Raw genomic sequence first — 18595 nt, forward strand, 5'->3', positions numbered from 1 at the left:
GATTGACAGACCGACAGATGGTTCAAAAACTATATGCCTCCCTTCGGGGGCATAAAAATGTCACTGAATGAATGCAACTTGGTGCTACCATTTTGCTACCGTGAATAACTTAGAAGTCATTTTTAAAAGTTCAGTTTTGACCTTGACATGTCTGTGACCTTGAAATTACGTTGAAATAACCCTTGGATACAACATTTCCAAAACTATTTCTCTTGTTCATCCACATATAAAGATTAGCAAACATCATATTACATGTCAAGTAAAACACACTTTGCCATCGTATGCCACTTTCCCCAGATATATATTATTCTATGTAATATTATATATATTAGATATAAATTTTTTATATTATCATCAGTTTTATTTACAAAATAGTGAAGGGCATTGAGACACAATATTTAAAACAATTTAAATGGTATATGAAAATAAAACGAGTGCACAGCGGCATAATTTATTTGTAAATGCACTTATTTGACCTTTGACCCCATTGCACTTAAATGAGGAACCCTAGAAGGCGACAGCCCCTTTTAAGTTTCATGTTCGATTCTAAGGAACACTTTAATACTCATATCCAAGCATTAACAAATAACGCCATCAGAAGTCACATTTTCCCAAGATATTGGCAGACTATAGGGCTTCTTATTTCATTTAAAGAAGTGAAAGAATTTTCAAAATCGGGTTAAAAATGAAAAAGTTATCAGCATTTAAAAATTTGATCAAAATGGTGGCCATTTTGTTTCCATGGCAACAAAAAACAAAATGGCAGATTTCTTAAATTTCTAGATACATATTTGAACTGTACTTACTTATTTCTGTAAAATAATTTCTCTACTGTTTCAAGCTATAATGAAAGGGATTACCATGTTTTACATCTTACACCCAAGAAACATATGAAATTAGTCAATTTAAAAGGTTATTTGCTAAATAAAGAATTCAGCAGTGTGTAAATGACGTCATAAACACTAAAATGGCTGCCTCCATGATCAGCCATTTTCTTAAATTTCAAACTGCCATATCTTTTTCAACAGTGGTCTATTTTAAAAATTCTTTCAGCGGTATGAATGGCTCGAGGATGGCTTTCATATTAAATTAACTTATTTTCAGGCTTTCCTTGCCCTTAAAGCAAACCATATAAATAATATGCGTACCTATTTTCAAGGTCAGTGTCAGATCCAAGTCCAGTGTCAGCAACACTACGGGGACTTGTGTTGCTATGGTTACCAGGAGACAGATGGTGAGACAGACCCTCCGAGTCAAGGCTAGATATCAATCCGGAGGGTGGACTGAGACTCTGGGCTGAGGTGGACATCATGGACCCTCCTGACAAATGACTGGTCCCTTCCAGTTGATGATGTTGAAGCATATGGTCCCTGAGGGGCTGGGAAACTGAATGGAATGATTCAGTATGGTCAGAGGATGAGAGCCGTTGGGGAGTTACATGACTTGATGCAGTCATGGTATCTGAACTGGCAGTTTCAGAAGCATCTAGTGCAGGACCTGACTGGGAAGAACTACTGGATACTGTTGATGGACTTGAGAAATTTATCTGAATTGACGATGTTTGACGTGAACCTTCCCAATCTGGGCTTTCAGAGCGATGCTGACCCCTGTAGGGGCTGTGAGTTTGTTTCCTAACAGGTTCATCCACATGTTTATTCAGTCTCGCAATTCTTTCTTTAACACTTGGTGATGGACATTCCTCGTCCTCCTCGGTAAACAACCCAGAATCTCTCGGTGAGTTTTTACTTCCACCACTAATATCCATGTCTGTACCTTTCAGAGGATGAGGTTTCACACTTATAATTTTAGCACTACTCGATGTCTTAGCCTGGGCTCTAGAGGTATCACGTTCTGGTGGAATGTCTCGCTCAGGCAGATCCTGAGGACTTGCCTCAAGACCAGAATGCATGCTTGAAGATGGAGTAGATTTCCGGCGAATTTCTGCCGCAGTCATTTCAATCTCTGTAGCAGCATTAAATAACGCTGGATCTGTTATTTCACCTATATCACTACTTGTTAACCCTGATTCTACAGATGAAAGACTGGATCTGTTTCTAGATGGTGATGTAGATGAAGAGCGTTTTTCTTTTTCTTTTTTACCATTTAAAATTCCTGAATTACCTTTGAGAATATTTTTCGCTTCTTCAAAAGTAAGTTCAGCAGTTCCTGTTGTTTTCCTCCTTTGTTGCTGTGCACGTTTCATAAATCTCGTCTCCTGTTTAGTTTTTGCAACATTTGGAACAGCAGGGGGTGGCATTAAATCACGATCTTTACTTTTTTGGTTACCTACAGTCTTGAGATTTGTCACACTGGATGCCACTCTCTTATTCAATCCCTTCTTTTCATCTGTATTACTTTTTAGTTCACCAGACAGCCTTCCAGTGGAGGCTGCTCGCTTCGTACTTTTTAACGTTGAATCACCTACTTGTGGACTTTTTGCTCCAGCACGTTTGCCGCCTTTTCTTTCATTTATGACATTATCATTTATGTCTTGTTTACTTCTATCAGAAAGATCCGAGTCCTGTGAATTACTTACAGATATTTTACCATCATCATCAGGATTTAATAAATTTGGCACTGATGCAAAAGATGTCATTTTCGAAGTTGACCACTTTGAACGAGGTCTTCTGTTTGTTCCGCGTGGGGTCAACTCTTGCTCTTCGTCATCAGCTAATAAATTATTCATGGAATTTGATTTTGATTTTGAGAGATTACTGCCTGCAGACATTCGTCTTGGCTCAGGGGAAACAACTTGTACTTTACTCAGGTTAGGAGTTGAAAGCCTTGAATTCTTCTTGTACTCGGACAGTTTACCAGATGGTTGTGGTGCAGTAGGCGTGTCCTTTCTGACTCTACCCTGAGTCTTACTAGCTGATTTGTCAGTGGGTGTTACCCTTCCACCTGATTTGTCAAGTGGCAATGTTCGTGGGCGGGCTGTAGAGGAGAGAGATTTCCTTGAGGTAGGAGTCTGCTGATGGCCACTTGACTTTGATGATGAAAAGTTTGAAGAGCTCACTGAAATGGATTAAAGGAAAACAATGAGCATGAGTAAAACCACCACAATAAATCTAAGCAAGCATAAGCTTATTGTACCCAAGAGTATTCTATAATTACTTGGTAGAGAAACATTATCATACTTATATTACTGTGAAATCATTAATTTCTTGGACAAAAAATTTCTGGTTTCATCCAAAAATGCAGTTTCAAGGGGACATAAATACATAGGTTTGAAACTGTAAAGAAAAAATAAAAGGGAATTTTTATGTGCATGTTGATAACAACAATGAAGTCCACAAAAATTAGTCCTCAACAACTATCAATGATTTCACGGTATTCTTAACTACCTGTTCAAGAAACCCTACTGTACTTGTATTTTTCCTAGAAACCTAAAACTCACTGAACATCTCATATTATTACATAATAACTTGTTCGAGCCACCTTACTATACCTATATTATTCCAGAATAACTTGTTCGAGACACCTTACTACACCTATATTATTCCAGAATAACTTGTTCGAGACACCTTACTATACCTATATTTTTCCAGAATAACTTGTTTGTGAAACTGGATTAAGCAACAGCCTATCTAACATCATATTCAAAGTATGATGATATATTTGAAGTTACCTCAGATAGTTTAGGAACACAACCATTCAACTCTAATTCCGGGAGTAAATTATTTCGCTACTGATTACATTATAAAACAAGAGGACCATGATGGTCCTAAATCGCTCACCTCTTCCCACATGATCCAGTTTTGAGTATGACGTCGTTTTTTCTATTATTTGACATAGTGACCTAGTTTTTGAGTTCATGTGACCCAGTTTTGAACTTGACCTAGATATTATAAAGATAAAAATTCTGACCAATTTTCATGAAGATCCATTGAAAAATATGGTCTCTAGAGAGGTCACAAGGTTTTTCTATTATTTGACCTATTGACCTAGTTTTTTAAGGCACGTGACCCAGTTTCAAACTTGACCTAGATATCATCAAGGTGAACATTCTGACCAATTTCATGAAGATCCATTCAAGGGTATTGCCTCTGGAGAGGTCACAAGGTTTTTCTATTTCAAGACCTACTGACCTAGTTTTTGATTGCAGTTGACCCAGTTTCAAACTTGACCTAGATTTTGAACTTGACCTAGATATCATCAAGGTGAACATTCTGACAAATTTTCATGAAAATTTCATGAAATATATGGCCTCTAGAGAGGTCACAAGGTTTTTCTATTTTTAGACCTACTGACCTAGTTTTTGACCACACGTAACCCACTTTCGAACTTGACCTAGATATCATCAAGATGAACATTCAGACCAACTTTCACACAGATCCCATGGAAAATATGGCCTCTAGAGAGGTCATAAGGTTTTTCTATTATTTGACCTACTGACCTAGTTTTTGAAGGTATGTGACCCAGTTTCGAACTTGACCTAGATATCATCAAGGTGAACATTCTGACCAATTTTCATGAAGATTTTGTGAAATATATGGCCTCTAGAAAGGTCACAAGGTTTTTCTATTTTTAGACCTACTGACCTAGTTTTTGATGGCACGTGACCCAGTTTCGAACTTGACCTAGATATCATCAAGATGAACATTCAGACCAACTTTCATACAGATCCCATGAAAAATATGGCCTTTAGAGAGGTCACAAGGTTTTTCTATTATTTGACCTACTGACCTAGTTTTTGACGGCACGTGACCCAGTTTCGAACTTGACCTAGATATCATCAAGGTGAACGTTCTGACCAACTTTCATGAAGATCTTGTAAAATATATGGCCTCTAGAGAGGTCACAAGGTTTTTCTATTTTTAGACCTACTGACATAGTTTTGACCGCACGTGACCCAGTTTCGAACTTGACCTAGATATCATCAAGGTGAACGTTCTGACCAACTTTCATGAAGATCTTGTGAAATATATGGCCTCTAGAGAGGTCACAAGGTTTTTCTATTTTTAGACCTACTGACCTAGTTTTTGACGGCACGTGACCCAGTTTCGAACTTGACCTAGATTTCATCAAGATGAACATTCTGACCAACTTTCATAAAGATTCCATGAAAAATGTGACCTCTAGAGTGGTCACAAGCAAAAGTTTATGGACGCACGCACGGACGCACGCACGGACGGACGACGGACACCGCGCGATCACAAAAGCTCACCTTGTCACTTTGTGACAGGTGAGCTAAAAAACATTTAAAATGCAAATATCCAAGTAGTTGATTGTTTACTTTTGCCGACATCTACAAAAGTAAGCATTCATAGATTTAAAATACTGATCAACACTTCGTCAAAATTTGAAATATTTCATTCTTACTTTGTTTCTGTTTGTTTATAAAACTATTTAAATTTCATTTTATTAATCATTTGACGGAGCTGGAATCAAAGGGAACACATTAGTCAACTAAAACAGTTTCAGATGAGCATTCAATACAAGCAAAGTGATCTTGACCTTAAAATACATAAGGAAACTTCAAACACACGGAAGACAATCCTTTTTCTACAACAACAGCTGATCCTAAAATATGGTTAACACATTGAACAAACATTCTCATCACATTTAAAGATAAAAACTATGTCAAAAAATACATTTCTTTTTTAAACAAAATGTATTAATTACATTAAAAACAACAACCTAGGACAACAAAAAGTTACACCTAAGTAGAATGTTAACATCAAATGCATGGTGAACTTCTGAGTTGGTAATGGCAGAAAAAAAAAAAACAAGCATGCATTTTAAGCATGGCTAAACCTATAACCTGAACTGAGAACTTCTCAAAAAGAAATATGACCAATACTGGTAAATACATACATGTCAAGTTCCCAGGACAATTTTCCAGGAGATATGAGTTGAAAATCCAGAAGATTTGATGAAAATCCAGGAGTTTTATCGACCAGCACTTTTTGGAAATTTTAGGTCAAATATAAAACCGAAAACAAGTTATAACTAAACCACTTGAATTGATTAATTGAGTTGGGCTATGGTTTCAGGGGTTGTAATTTGCATTTTATCCTTATCATGCCGGACACTATTAATTCTGCCTTTGCAACCGGTGCAGATCATGATCAGCCTGCACATTGTGAAGTCTGATCCTGATCTGCACCGTACGCCATTCAGTTAGTCACCTCTTTTAACAGTTAATGGTACTGTCCAAATTGAAAGACGGGCAAATTCATTGTAGAAATTTAGGAGGGTAATGGTTAAAACATTTTTAATATTGATTTATATTAATTTAGTTATTATCTTTTAATGAGCAGAGATTTTGATAAAATGTACTAGCACATCTTTTTCTTTTTCATTTAGTAAAGTATCCAGTGAATAATCTGCAGGTCTTTTTGACATTCCTAGAATTTTAGCCCATGAGCAGTAGCTAAAACAGACTGGAAATTAATCTATTTCACCATTTTGACTTTATATAGTATTAAAAAATTAGTCTTCAGTGGGGTTTTTTTTACACAATAAAAAAATACAAAATCATAGCTGTTAAAAATGTTTTAACCTTTCTCAAGTTGTTGACACTCCTGCCTTCAGTGGTAATGATTGCCATCACTCCAATTTATCTACTCAATTTCAAATGTATCCCTAAATATCTTTTCCCATCTAAATCATCCATATCATTATGTTAACTCGCTAATTAACACATTCTAAAAATAGCCCATACATCACCTGTTACTGATGTCATCAGAGCGTGACCTTGTTAAACTTTTATGATAGAGTGATAAATCATGTCAGCATCAGTGTGTAATTAGTAATAGAAAGAACATTGAAACTCAAGGGTAAACGATTTGTACGAGGGGGCATAGCCCCCGAGTAAAAATCGTTTACCCGAGAGTTTTAATGTTCTTTCTGTTTTGTATCATAGCCATCTATACATGGTAGTTGTAGGCGTTCCACCGCCATATACAGCAGTTCAAGTGAGTACTTCAAATCCTTGCTTTACAAATGTGTAAAGCCCAGGTAAAATTAACCAATGCGAGAGCAGAAAATCAATAAAATACACTTCGCTGTCTACTGTTCCAGACACGCTGGCATACTCTCCTATCCAACAGTGCGGTAACTAGCGTGCTGGTATTAAATACCTGCACACTTTTAGTTACCGCATCCTGTACTCAGTGTATAGGATTTACCTGCACCAAATTTGTGAAGAAAAAACACCGAGCAATGATACAAGTGACTTAATTTGATGCTTGAAATTTTTATTTAAACTCGAGCAACAGGCCAAAATTACACTAAAGGTATGTTTATTATTGAAAAATGATTTTCCGGGAGATATTTAAGTTTTCCGTACGTCCGGGAAATTGGGTCTGAATCCGGGAAACTCCCGGACTATCCGGGAAACTTGACATGTATGTAAATACATTCAAAATTTAACGTTTTTGAGGCAATAAACAGTGCCCCACAAAAGTATGAGGACAAAAAAGAAAAAAAAATATGTATGCCTGAAATTTGCAAACTTTTGAAACAAGAGTAAGACTTTTATAGCAGAAACAGATAATTTATAAAGAAACAATATGACTCTTTAAGAGTTTCACCTAATCAGTTGCAAAGAAAGAACAAATTTCATATATTTTTGTGGTTATTTTCTACTTGTCCTAAGCCTTTTGGAGGGCATTATATATTCCAACAAGACACACTTTATTAAAATCAACCTCTGCAACTTTAAACAAGAGCACCGCCTTGCGGGTGCTGACGCTCATCTGATTTTTTTTTGTAATAGAAATATTGTCCTACCCATGATTTTCTAAGTCTAAAAAGGGCCATCATTCTTGCAAAAAGCAGGATAGAGTTATGTTTCTTGATGTACAGTGTCCACTTATGATGGTGAAAAACTGTTGCAAGTTTTAAAGCAATAGCTTTGATAGTTTATGAGAAAAGTTGACTTAAACATAATACTCAACCAAGAAAATGATTTTCTAAGTCCAAAAGGGGCAATAATTATTGCAAAAATCAGGATGGAGTTACGCTGCTTGCTGTACAGGGTCAGCTTATGATGGTGAACAAGTGTTGCAAGTTTCAAAGCAATAGCTTTGATAGTTTATGAAAAAAAGTTGACCTAAACATAAAACTTAACCAAGAAATCTGATATTTTCTAAGTCCAAAAGGGGCCATAAATCTTGCAAAAAGCAGGATGGAGTTATGTTTCTTGCTGTACAGGGTCAACTTATGATGGTGAACAAGTGTTGCAAGTTTTAAAGCAATACCTTTGATAGTTTAGGATAAAAGCTGACCTAAACATAAAACTTAACCAAGAAAACTGATTTTCTAAGTCCAAAAGGGGCAATAAATCTTGCAAAAAGCAAGATGGAGTTATGTTTCTTGCTGTACAGGGTCAGCTTATGATGGTGAACAAGTATTCCAAGTTTCAAAGCAATAGCTTTGACAGTTTGGGAGAAAAGTTGACCTAAACATAAAACTTAACCAAGAAATCTGATATTTTCTAAGTACAAAAGGGGCCATAAATCTTGCAAAAAGCAAGATGGAGTTATGTTTCTTGCTATACAGGGTCAGCTTATGATGGTGAACAAGTATTCCAAGTTTCAAAGCAATAGCTTTGATAGTTTAGGAGAAAAGCTGACCTAAACATAAAACTTAACCAGGCAACGCCGACGCCGACGCCGACGCCGACAACCGCTCAAGTGATGACAATAACTCATCATTTTTTTTCAAAAAATCAGATGAGCTAAAAACGAAACTTTAAACGTATCCCTAAGCATTACATACATGTTAATATATAGTTCCAAACAGCCTGGTTCTAATTTTGTTATGAAAATGGTATGTTAAGAAGCTTTTTTCTTAACCCACTAGTATCCAAACACTTACAATGACTAATTGATTTTCCTGCTCCCATATATTAATGTGATATAATTATGGATAATGATTCTTGATAATGTGTAGATATTGGATCCAATAATATCAGAAGCCATTCAAATATAGCCAACGTCCAAACACATATGTTAGTATTGACATGTCAAACAATTATTCACACATTGACATTTTATTTCCAACACCCAATATATACAGAACATACATAGATAATAATACTTAATTCATTATCATGATATGGGAGATTGTTTAAAATTTCATGTTTTATTTAATGGCATATAACACCACTATATTTTAAAAACTAAAACTGTAAGCTATAGAAAAATAAAAATATAAAAATAGATTTAGAAAAATCCTTGAAATGTCATAGGGTTAATGTAGGACCAAATATGAAGATTTTTGTCTTTATAAAAGTTTAAAATAAATTGGTAAGTGCTCCCAATTTCCACAAACAGTGAAACACCGATAGCTCTAGGTCGCATTGGCATGAGCTAAATATTAGGTTTAGTTATCGAGCAATCAAAAATTAATATAGAAAATATAAGACAAATTGCTGAGGATAACATGGATACTTGAGCCATTGATGCCCGAGCTAACAGTGTTCCACTGCAAATTATACAAATTTTGTTTCTAAGTAATAAGCATTATAGAGAATTCTGCACCTATAGTTCACAATTACATATAATAGGGTAGAGTCACTGTATCCAGCTTTCTTCATAAATACTGTTTTGGTTATTTTTAGATGTTTGCCAAATTCAAAAGTTGTTTTCCTAAACTGTTCATCAATTTTAGAGAAAAAAAACACATCATGCTTAAATAAAAGTCATACTGCTGTCAAGTTTTAACAAGCATGCTGTCGACAGCTGAACATTCATGCTGTCAAGGACCAAACAGCAAGCTAACTTTGTAACTTTACCCTGTATTGTAACTTTCCGCTGATTATGTTTAGGCGTGTAGGACCTGGGAGCTGGTATTTTACTCCCAGTACACATCTTGTTATTGGTTATTCGCTCTACTATTATGACAGTGGTCTGTTTACCGGATCGTTCCAGAGTTTTCGGAGTTGACAATTTAATCGGTTTTCCTTCAGGAATTGGACTCTTTGGCAGGTCAAAGTTAGACCAGCAGCGGCGCAGAGTTTTAGGTGTTCTAGGGCCTACAGTTAGCAATATGATCATAATAAAGCAAACTATAAAGTGAACTAAAACTGAAGTAGAAACCGATTATACTTTAAACACATAGAAAAATATTGCCAAGCCAAAGCACCTCCTGTCAAGCTGTTCCGTCTAATCAGCTGTAAAGATTTTTGCTATGTTCAAGATCAGCTATACAGCTACTCCAAACTCTATTTCCTTAGACACACATGAGTAATATTAGGGCCATTGATGACTGTAAAGTTTGTTTCAATACAAAGTGGTCAAAAATTGTTTTATCTCTTTTATATTTTCCCAGAAAAGTTATTTTCCAAAAACAGTTTCAAGCTTTAATCTTCTAAAACTTCTCTCCTGCATACTTCATACACTCTTCTTAACTCTACACTCAATATTTATAACATGTTTTGAAAAGCTTGTAATAGTACTTTCTGTATGCATCTGAGCATTACCAATGGCAGATCGTCCATGTCAACATATCTCAATCCATACAAACCTTTTCAACCCCACCCAGCACCACTATAACTCTACTCAACATCTGGCTGTGGTTGCCATGGCAACATTTACATAGCTTGGATCCTGCGCAATACATTTTCCTGCTCTACTCGCCATTAGAGTGATATCTTGTGACATTGACTAGCTGCTTGTGGTAGTGTGCAAATGCATACGAAAGCACACTGGTTTGTAATAAAATCTTGCAGGGAAATGCTTGCAAGTAGTATTTTGGCTACCTCTATTATTTCAGTATGTCATAAATAATGTATTATTTATATATAAAAAACTTAAGGCATGCTTCCTAATCCCAGTCTATGTCACTACATAAATAAATCTGAAATACTTCAATTTAATGCAGGATTATAGCTTTTATCTACAAATTAAAAATAAATATATAATGTATATTCGTTAAAAACTCTATTTGGCCACACCCCATGCCAATTAAATCCATGCTTTAAAATAAATGGTTTTATTCCAAAGTGCAATACCTCAGAAATATCAAGGAAGTATCTACCTATTATCTATGCAAACATGATCCATGTACGTCCAATCTTTTACTGTGAACATCACTTTTGATCTTTTTTTTTCCAACAGATTTTAGTTCTAACAGAGCAGCAACATAATGAGTCAACCTTTCAGTTGAATATGGTTGAATGCATTACTGCTAACCTTTCAGCCAGGAAACTACCTCAGTGACAAGTTTCAGGTTTAATATTAAACTTAAATTACTGATCACAGGAAGAACTGTCAATCAATTTATCAATGAACATATGAACAAACAATTATTCTCATCACACCGACAAGCAGAGATACTGACAAAAAAAGAGATTGATCAGACACTGTAATAAGGTACATACTCGGTGGGGGGTCTGGTTGCTCTCTCAGATGTAATGCCAGGTTTGTTGGTGAATTATCATCACTCCCTGAATGCTCACCCTGAAAACATACCACAGTTTTTTTTATTAAAAGATGCTCCTTATCTAAGAAGTTAATATTTCTGTGATTTTCATATCACATTGAAAAAAATAACATGCACTAAGAAAGACTATAGTACTCAAAAACTCACTTCTAAGTTTCACTTATTATTTGCTTTTAAATAAGACCATAAAATTCATTTAGTGAGACATTTTGGCATTTTAAATCCTCTCATTTTTTTTTTAAAATAAAATTTACGACAAATTCAGTGTCAATATTTCACATTCAAGGGAAAATGTCACTTTACATATATAAGCAATGTTTACCAAGAATGAAATATAAGAAATAGATTTTTTTTTTTTTTTTGGTTTGGTTTTAAATCACACCAACATAATCAAGATCTTCCAGGTGACTTTCCACCTTTAATGGTGGAGGAAGATGCACCCTTCCATGCATTATTTCAAGCACAGGTGCCAGCAAATGACTTTCACAATGGATAACATGAGAAGAGTCCCAACCAACACAGGTAAAGGGCGGAATAGAAACATTTTCATTTCCAGACACTCTCCTAAATTTTTCAGAAGCCTTGAATTTATCAACTCTTTTCCAGATTAATTATTACTTTGTGGCTGAAACAACAGATACTACAAAATGAACATTCCTATGTCTTTAGTGACTACCTGAATGAGAGTAGGGGTGCTGTCAAGCTGTGGGGAAGTGGGAGAGGTGTGGGGTTCAGTGAATGGGTCATCTCCATCTGTCTCTGGGCTCTCCTGCTTCCAACCCATCTGAAAAAGGAGGGAAGATATAAGGAAATGTGCAGCATAGACATTGTGAGTTATATAAAAGCTTGTACAATTATCTGAAATAATTTTTATCACCTGATTCCCATGAATTCTGAGCAACTAAATTTAAATTTTAATATGTAAATAAAACCATTCTACAAACTTTATGAGAAAATGATTTTTTTTTTTTTTTTGACAAACACAAAAATGAAAAACCTGTTATTCACTCTATATGTACATGATAATGACATGATATACTAAGCAGAATAATCTTTTATGTGAAATACTGGAATATATCAGTGAAATGTTTCCCTTGTTTGGAATAATGGTTAAATGTGACATGAATTAATATTCTGAAATTCTTTGCCAGATCTACTGCCGAACCTGTATTAAGCATCCAGCCAAGGGAACAACACAATCTGGCTGCTCAAGGCAGGTTGCTGTACGAGACAAAATTAATTTCAAACTAAAGGTAAATTTGGGAAGTTAGCTGTCATAACATATTCACATTACAATGCACAGGTGAAAACTAGTGTACTTTGATTAAAAACACTGATAACAAAGATACTTCCCTAGAACAGCACATATGACTATTCGACAGCAGTCAAGGAAGAGCCATGATTTGTCAAGACTTACATAACCAAGTTATTTCATTACAATTTATTTCAAACTTAAATTTTATTATGGCAATATGAATGATTACAAGAAAACATGACCAAGTTTTCTGTCAAACAAGGGCAATAACCTGAATTAATTTCAAACAAAATTTCTCTTCTTACTTTGGTATGTAAGTACATTTGATGAGCAGCAACAGTGAAAGATATTTCGATCTTACACAAAAACAAAGAGTCACCCTCTAAATATTCACAGATGAAACACAGCAAAAATGTTCAGTATATAGAAATAGTTTCAATGACTCAGTTTACCACTTCAGCAAAAATGAGACCAAAGTCATAAAGAATGACCATTTCTGCATGTTTAATCACGGACATTTTAATACAAGGGGTTCCTTTCAGCACAGCATGATATACTTACAGCCATGAGCATTTTCCTGCTCTCGTCCAGGTTTCTTGCCATATCATCCTTCCTTCTCTGTACAGACTGTACAAACACACAAAATGTCATAAATTAACTTTTATATTATTTGGATATACCGTATCTTAAATGAAATTAATGCCAGTTCTGTCAAATGAAGAAATATTGTCAAAACAGAAACTGACTTTTAGAAATATTCCAGTCAAAAAGTGGATAAAAAATTAAAATTCTTCCCATTTTCATTGGAGCTATTTTTAACAACAGATTATTTCTTACTGTGACAATCTGTATGCAATACTAACTTAACCCATCCTCAAATTTGTTACCCCATATTCCATTTTCCTTTTTCTAACTTTACTATTCTTTCTGAAGTAAGATGATAAGATCTTGATGCTCAAGTTCTTGATTGGACAATAAGCCTCATTTTTTGCAATTTCAAACATTGTGAAACATCAGTTACTACAGTCTGCTATTCTAACAACCTGTCTGCTTCATTTAATTAACTGTGCTCTGTTAAAGTAAATATATATCATTTATCTATTTTGTGAAAAAAATATATGAATATCACTTCAATAGTTAAACCTATCCTTAAACATAAATCTGAAAAGAGACAGCCTCATTCAGAAACATATCACAGCAACAATTTTCTCTCATTTTGAATTTGAAAGCTTTTATACTATCTCATTACTGATGCTGTTTCTTTTCCTTTGACCATAAACAGAGAATATACATAATCTAAATAATCTGTAGGTTTTCATTATATCCCAAACAAAGTTCTAAACCAAAGCAGATGATAAGGTAAATATTACATACAAGCATAAATATGGGGTAAAAAATCTTGTCATTACTGGAAGACCACAATGAAAATAGAATTCTTTACAAGATTCTGGGTAAGTAAAAAGCAGTTAGACGTTAGTAAGAACTGAGAACAAAAGAGTCATGGTGACCCTATATCGCTCACCTTGGAAGCATCAAGATAAACATTCTGACCAAGTTTCATTAACATAGGGTCGTTAATGTGGCCTCTACAGTGTTAACAAGCTTTTCCTTTAATTTCAGTGGTGACCTAGTTTTTGACCCCACATGACCCAGTTTCCAACCTGGCATAGGAATTATCAAGATTAACACTCTGACCAAGTTTCCTGAAGATAGGGTCATAAATGTGGCCTCAAGAGTGTTAACAAGCTTTTCCTTTGATTGACCTGGTGACCTAGTTTTTGACCCCACATGACCCAGTTTTGAACTTGGCCTAGAAATCATCAAGAAAAACATTCTAAGCAAGTTTTATCAAAGCATAAAGGAAACCTTTATATGGCTGAAAGGGCCAAAATAGAAAATTTTGCCCCTTTCAGAAGCAGTAACTCTAGAACCTATGAAGGAATCCATCCGATTTTCGAAAGGAACCGAGATCTTATTGTGACTAAAGTTGTGTGTAAATGTGGTTAAAATCGAATGTAAAGAATCACTTCTATTGTATTTACAAGGTAAAAATTAACAAATTTTGGCCCTTTCAGGAATCAATTAGAGGCGTAACTGCGGAACCTATGAATGGATTTGACAGATTCATCATGGAATCCAAGATCTATTGATTTTAAAGATATTTTGGAAGTTTGTATCAATCAAACCATATATGAAGTCTCTATATGGCTCCAAAAGCCAATAATAGCAAATTCTGGTCCTTTAAGGGGCCATTACTCTGGAACCCATGATGGAATCTGGCCAGTTTTTGAAAGGACAATACAAGTTGTGTGCAAGTTTGATTAAAATCAATTGCAAAATGTGGTCTCTATCGTGTTCACAAGACAAAATAGCAAATTTTGGCCCTTTAAGGAGCCATAACTCTGGAATCCATGATGGGATCTGGCCAGTTTTCAAAAGCAACTGAGATATTATGCCAATACAAGTTGTGTGCAAGTCTCATGAAAATTGATTGCAAAATGTAGTCTCTATACTGTCCGCTAGAAAATGTGGACAAACAGACGATGGTAATCACAAAAGCTGACACCTTGTCACTAAGTGACAGGTGAGCTAAAAACAACAATTTTGAAAGTTGTAACATTGTTACTTAAATATTTCTTCCCATTTTACTGAAATGTGTATTGGTGAAAACAGTTGAAAGAGTAAAAGTGAAATAGTGAAACTTTCAAACAGGATAAAAATACAAATGTACATACACTTTGCTCTTTTGGCTAATGAATAAAATTAAATAAATTAAGCTTAGTGATGGGTAAACAAATCCAGACATGTACAACTGCCTTAAGAAAGGACAGTCATCTGTAAACAAGTAAAGCTTTCCAGAAAAATGTGACAGCCTATTGACAGGCAAACAGTTACTATCTTATTTCCATTTTATTCAACACAGACACTGCAGTCAATTTGAGCAATTAATTGTCTTATGTGAAATTTCTATGTTTTTGTGAGAAAAGCTTTGTATGATGGAAGTTTTATCTAACAGAGCAATAAACGTGTATGATGGGAACAACAGCTGGATGTCCAAGTACTGTATGATTAAGCCTAACAAAACTTCAATAATTATTTGATCCTCTACTAAAATTATCTATTCCAAATATGCATAAAAGCAGGGATTTCAACAAAACTAGGCTCATAATAAATGTTAGCATACCTTAACTAAAAAGATGCATATGCCTAACAAACAGCCATTATATGTTTTCTTTCTTATAAATTTCTACACTGCCAGGGCATTGCACCAACTTATTAAAATAATAACTAGTAAAACCTATCATAACATTTGAAAATAACAAAAACTGTAAAATTATCGTTGGGCATTCAAAAAGTATGTACCAGTTGCCATTTGCGGAGAAGACCTCTAAGCTGCAATGAACAACATGTTGACTATGAAATACCAAATATCTGAGTGTCATTTAAATAATGCAAAATGTTTCTGTCCTTCATAACTATTGCATGTTCCTTACATCAGGGTGTTACTTAACTAAAAAGTGTGCTTATACATGTCATGTTCCTTAAATTAGACATTAACCTTTACCCTCCTAAACTTCTAGTAGTTCTAATAGTCTGGTCCATCATTCAATCTGGATAATACCATTTATTATTTGAAGGGGTATTCACTGAAAATTTACTGACTGAATAGTGAACAGTGCAGACCATGATTTTGGTCTGCACTGGTCGCAAAGACAGAATCACTCACCCCCTGCAGGCTAAAGGTTAAAAACATACTAAGACCCATTTGTAAAACACATATGCCCCAACCCCCATGATAGCCTTAAGAGGCAACTGAGTATGTTATTTTGTATGCTGTGATCTTGACCTTTGACCAAATGACCTAAAATACAGAGGTCTTCTACTGACTACATGCAACCATCCCATAAAGATTGACATTCATATGCCCAATCTTTCTCTCAATCACGAGGTTACTGTGATCTTAACCACTGAGGTACTGATGATCCCAAAAACTATAGTAGTCATCTCCTGATCACCTGCACTAATTTGAAAACCCAAAAGCGCTCCAGACAGTGATCGAACCCGTTTTTAGTTTCAATGTCAATGTGACCTTGACCATAAACATTGTACAAAGGCAATAATTCTATGCAGTCAAAAGCATTAGGCTTCTGAAGTTAAGAGGAAATTGTTTAAACAGTTTTCATTCTCAATTGAAGTGTGACCTTGACCTACTTACCTCCAAAACAACAGGGGTCATCTACTGACTTGAGGCCATCATCCTATGAAATTTGAGAACTGTAGGCCAAATCATTTTTTAAATATTTAGCAGAAACCATTTTCAGTCTAAAGGTCACTGTAACATTCACATTTTACTTAATGATACCCAATACAATAGGGGTCATCTTCTGACCACAGGCAATCATCCTATGAAGTTTGATGATAGTTGGCAAAAACGTTCTTGTAACTTAGCAGAAACCGATACCAGTCTGAGTTGACCTTTGATCTACTCGTCCCCAAAACAATAGGGTCATCCTGTTTGATGACTGCAAGCCAAAGCATCCTTTAATTACCAAGCTGAAAGGATGTATTGTACTTTTCAGGTCAGTTACTTAGACCTTTGACTTTCTGACCTCCATAACATGACCACAGGCAATCACCCGATGAACTTTGTGCATTGTGACACCAAGTATTCTCTACTTATTGATCAGAAAGCTAATGGTCTACAAAGCAACAGACCAACTGACCAACAGACAATGAGCAAAGCAGTATACTTAATTTCAAGGGGGCATAAAAAGTCTACTGAACATATAGTATGTACCTTACAACATATATTAGAATTGTGCTCAAATATATGTTCAATACATGGCATATTATTGTTTATCTAAAATTTCCCTGACTTTTTTAACATCCTTTTATATACTAAGTGCATTCTAATCTTGAAGCAAAAGCTCCGCAATGCTGGAAGGTATGACCTTTGACCCCTAAGTTTGACCTTGACATTGAAGCCAGCCATCCGATACATACACTTTGCATGTCGTCTCAATGTGGTGAACATTTGTGTCAAGTTTCTTCGAAATCCTTCAAGGGGTTCAAGAGTTACAGAGCGAACATGAAATTGCTAACCAACGGATAGACAGACAGACAGACACCAGCATCATAACATAATAGGCTCCCTTCAGGCGTATATATTAACATGGCCTTGCCAAAAAAGTAACAAAGTAAATACAGATTTTTTAAACACAATGATATGAAGCAGTTCAGTACAATATCAAAGCATGCATAAACAGCACTTCTTGCTTCTTCTGCTTATTTTCACAGTGATTTTTAATTACTACAAAGATAAATACATAAAATCCACCAAGAACATGATGTAGAGATAAAATCAAAATCCTTGTCTACTTACATCAAACCAGTTATCCTGTCTCTGTATGTTACCATATGGTCCCATATTCCTGTAACAGTGCATGCAATGTTTTAACAATCTTAAACTAACTTTGTGTTTTTTGTAAAATTTACAGTTTTTCAATTATATAAATCTTCATAGGCTTCAACATCATTTTTCCAAAATAAGGCTTTCTCATTAAAGCACACAAAAAAGAACACCTGAGTCATAGTGAATATTCCCTAGAATGTAATGCTATATATAACTCTGACTTGATGCAGAGAAGACAACTCTGTATTTCTGAAGTACCATTTTTGGAAGAGTTAAGAATCAGACAAAAAGTATCATGTCTGGTACTAAACAGTGCATCTACCTTAAGTTGGCTGCCTGTGATTTAGACAGGAATCTTGCTGACAGACTCTGACGAGAATTAATGGCCCCTGTTGCCTGGTTAGTTGCCATCTCTTCTTCTAATGTATCTAGTCCCTTCACAAACTTATCTGTCGGTAATCCAGGTGTGAAACTCAGGTTCTCAAAAGTGTCCTTCAAGAATTTCTCCTGTGATTGTTGATCAATATTGTATT

General features: G+C 35.2%; 1 protein-coding gene across 6 annotated transcripts in view; it reads right to left on the reverse strand.

The window, feature by feature from the left end:
* The window catches only part of LOC123524303 (mitogen-activated protein kinase-binding protein 1-like), a 108867-nt gene that overhangs the window by 12920 nt on the left and 77352 nt on the right, over nt 1-18595 (reverse strand). For 2 of the 6 annotated variants that reach the window (XM_053540744.1, XM_053540740.1), the window contains 8 exons: nt 18385-18569; nt 18033-18081; nt 16013-16042; nt 13211-13276; nt 12071-12178; nt 11333-11411; nt 9869-9985; nt 1149-3015 (listed from right to left, as the gene is read on the reverse strand). In XM_053540744.1, coding sequence (XP_053396719.1) covers nt 1149-3015; nt 9869-9985; nt 11333-11411; nt 12071-12178; nt 13211-13276; nt 16013-16042; nt 18033-18081; nt 18385-18569 — 2501 coding nt within the window. Of the gene's footprint in view, nt 1-1148; nt 3016-9868; nt 9986-11332; nt 11412-12070; nt 12179-13210; nt 13277-15384; nt 15400-16012; nt 16043-18032; nt 18082-18384; nt 18570-18595 lie in introns of all 6 variants that reach the window. The other 4 variants (XM_053540769.1, XM_053540760.1, XM_053540751.1 and 1 more) reach the window with 3 other exon arrangements.

The sequence above is a fragment of the Mercenaria mercenaria genome, chromosome 1 (genome assembly GCF_021730395.1).
Source record: "Mercenaria mercenaria strain notata chromosome 1, MADL_Memer_1, whole genome shotgun sequence".
Taxonomy (NCBI): Eukaryota; Metazoa; Mollusca; class Bivalvia; order Venerida; family Veneridae; genus Mercenaria; species Mercenaria mercenaria.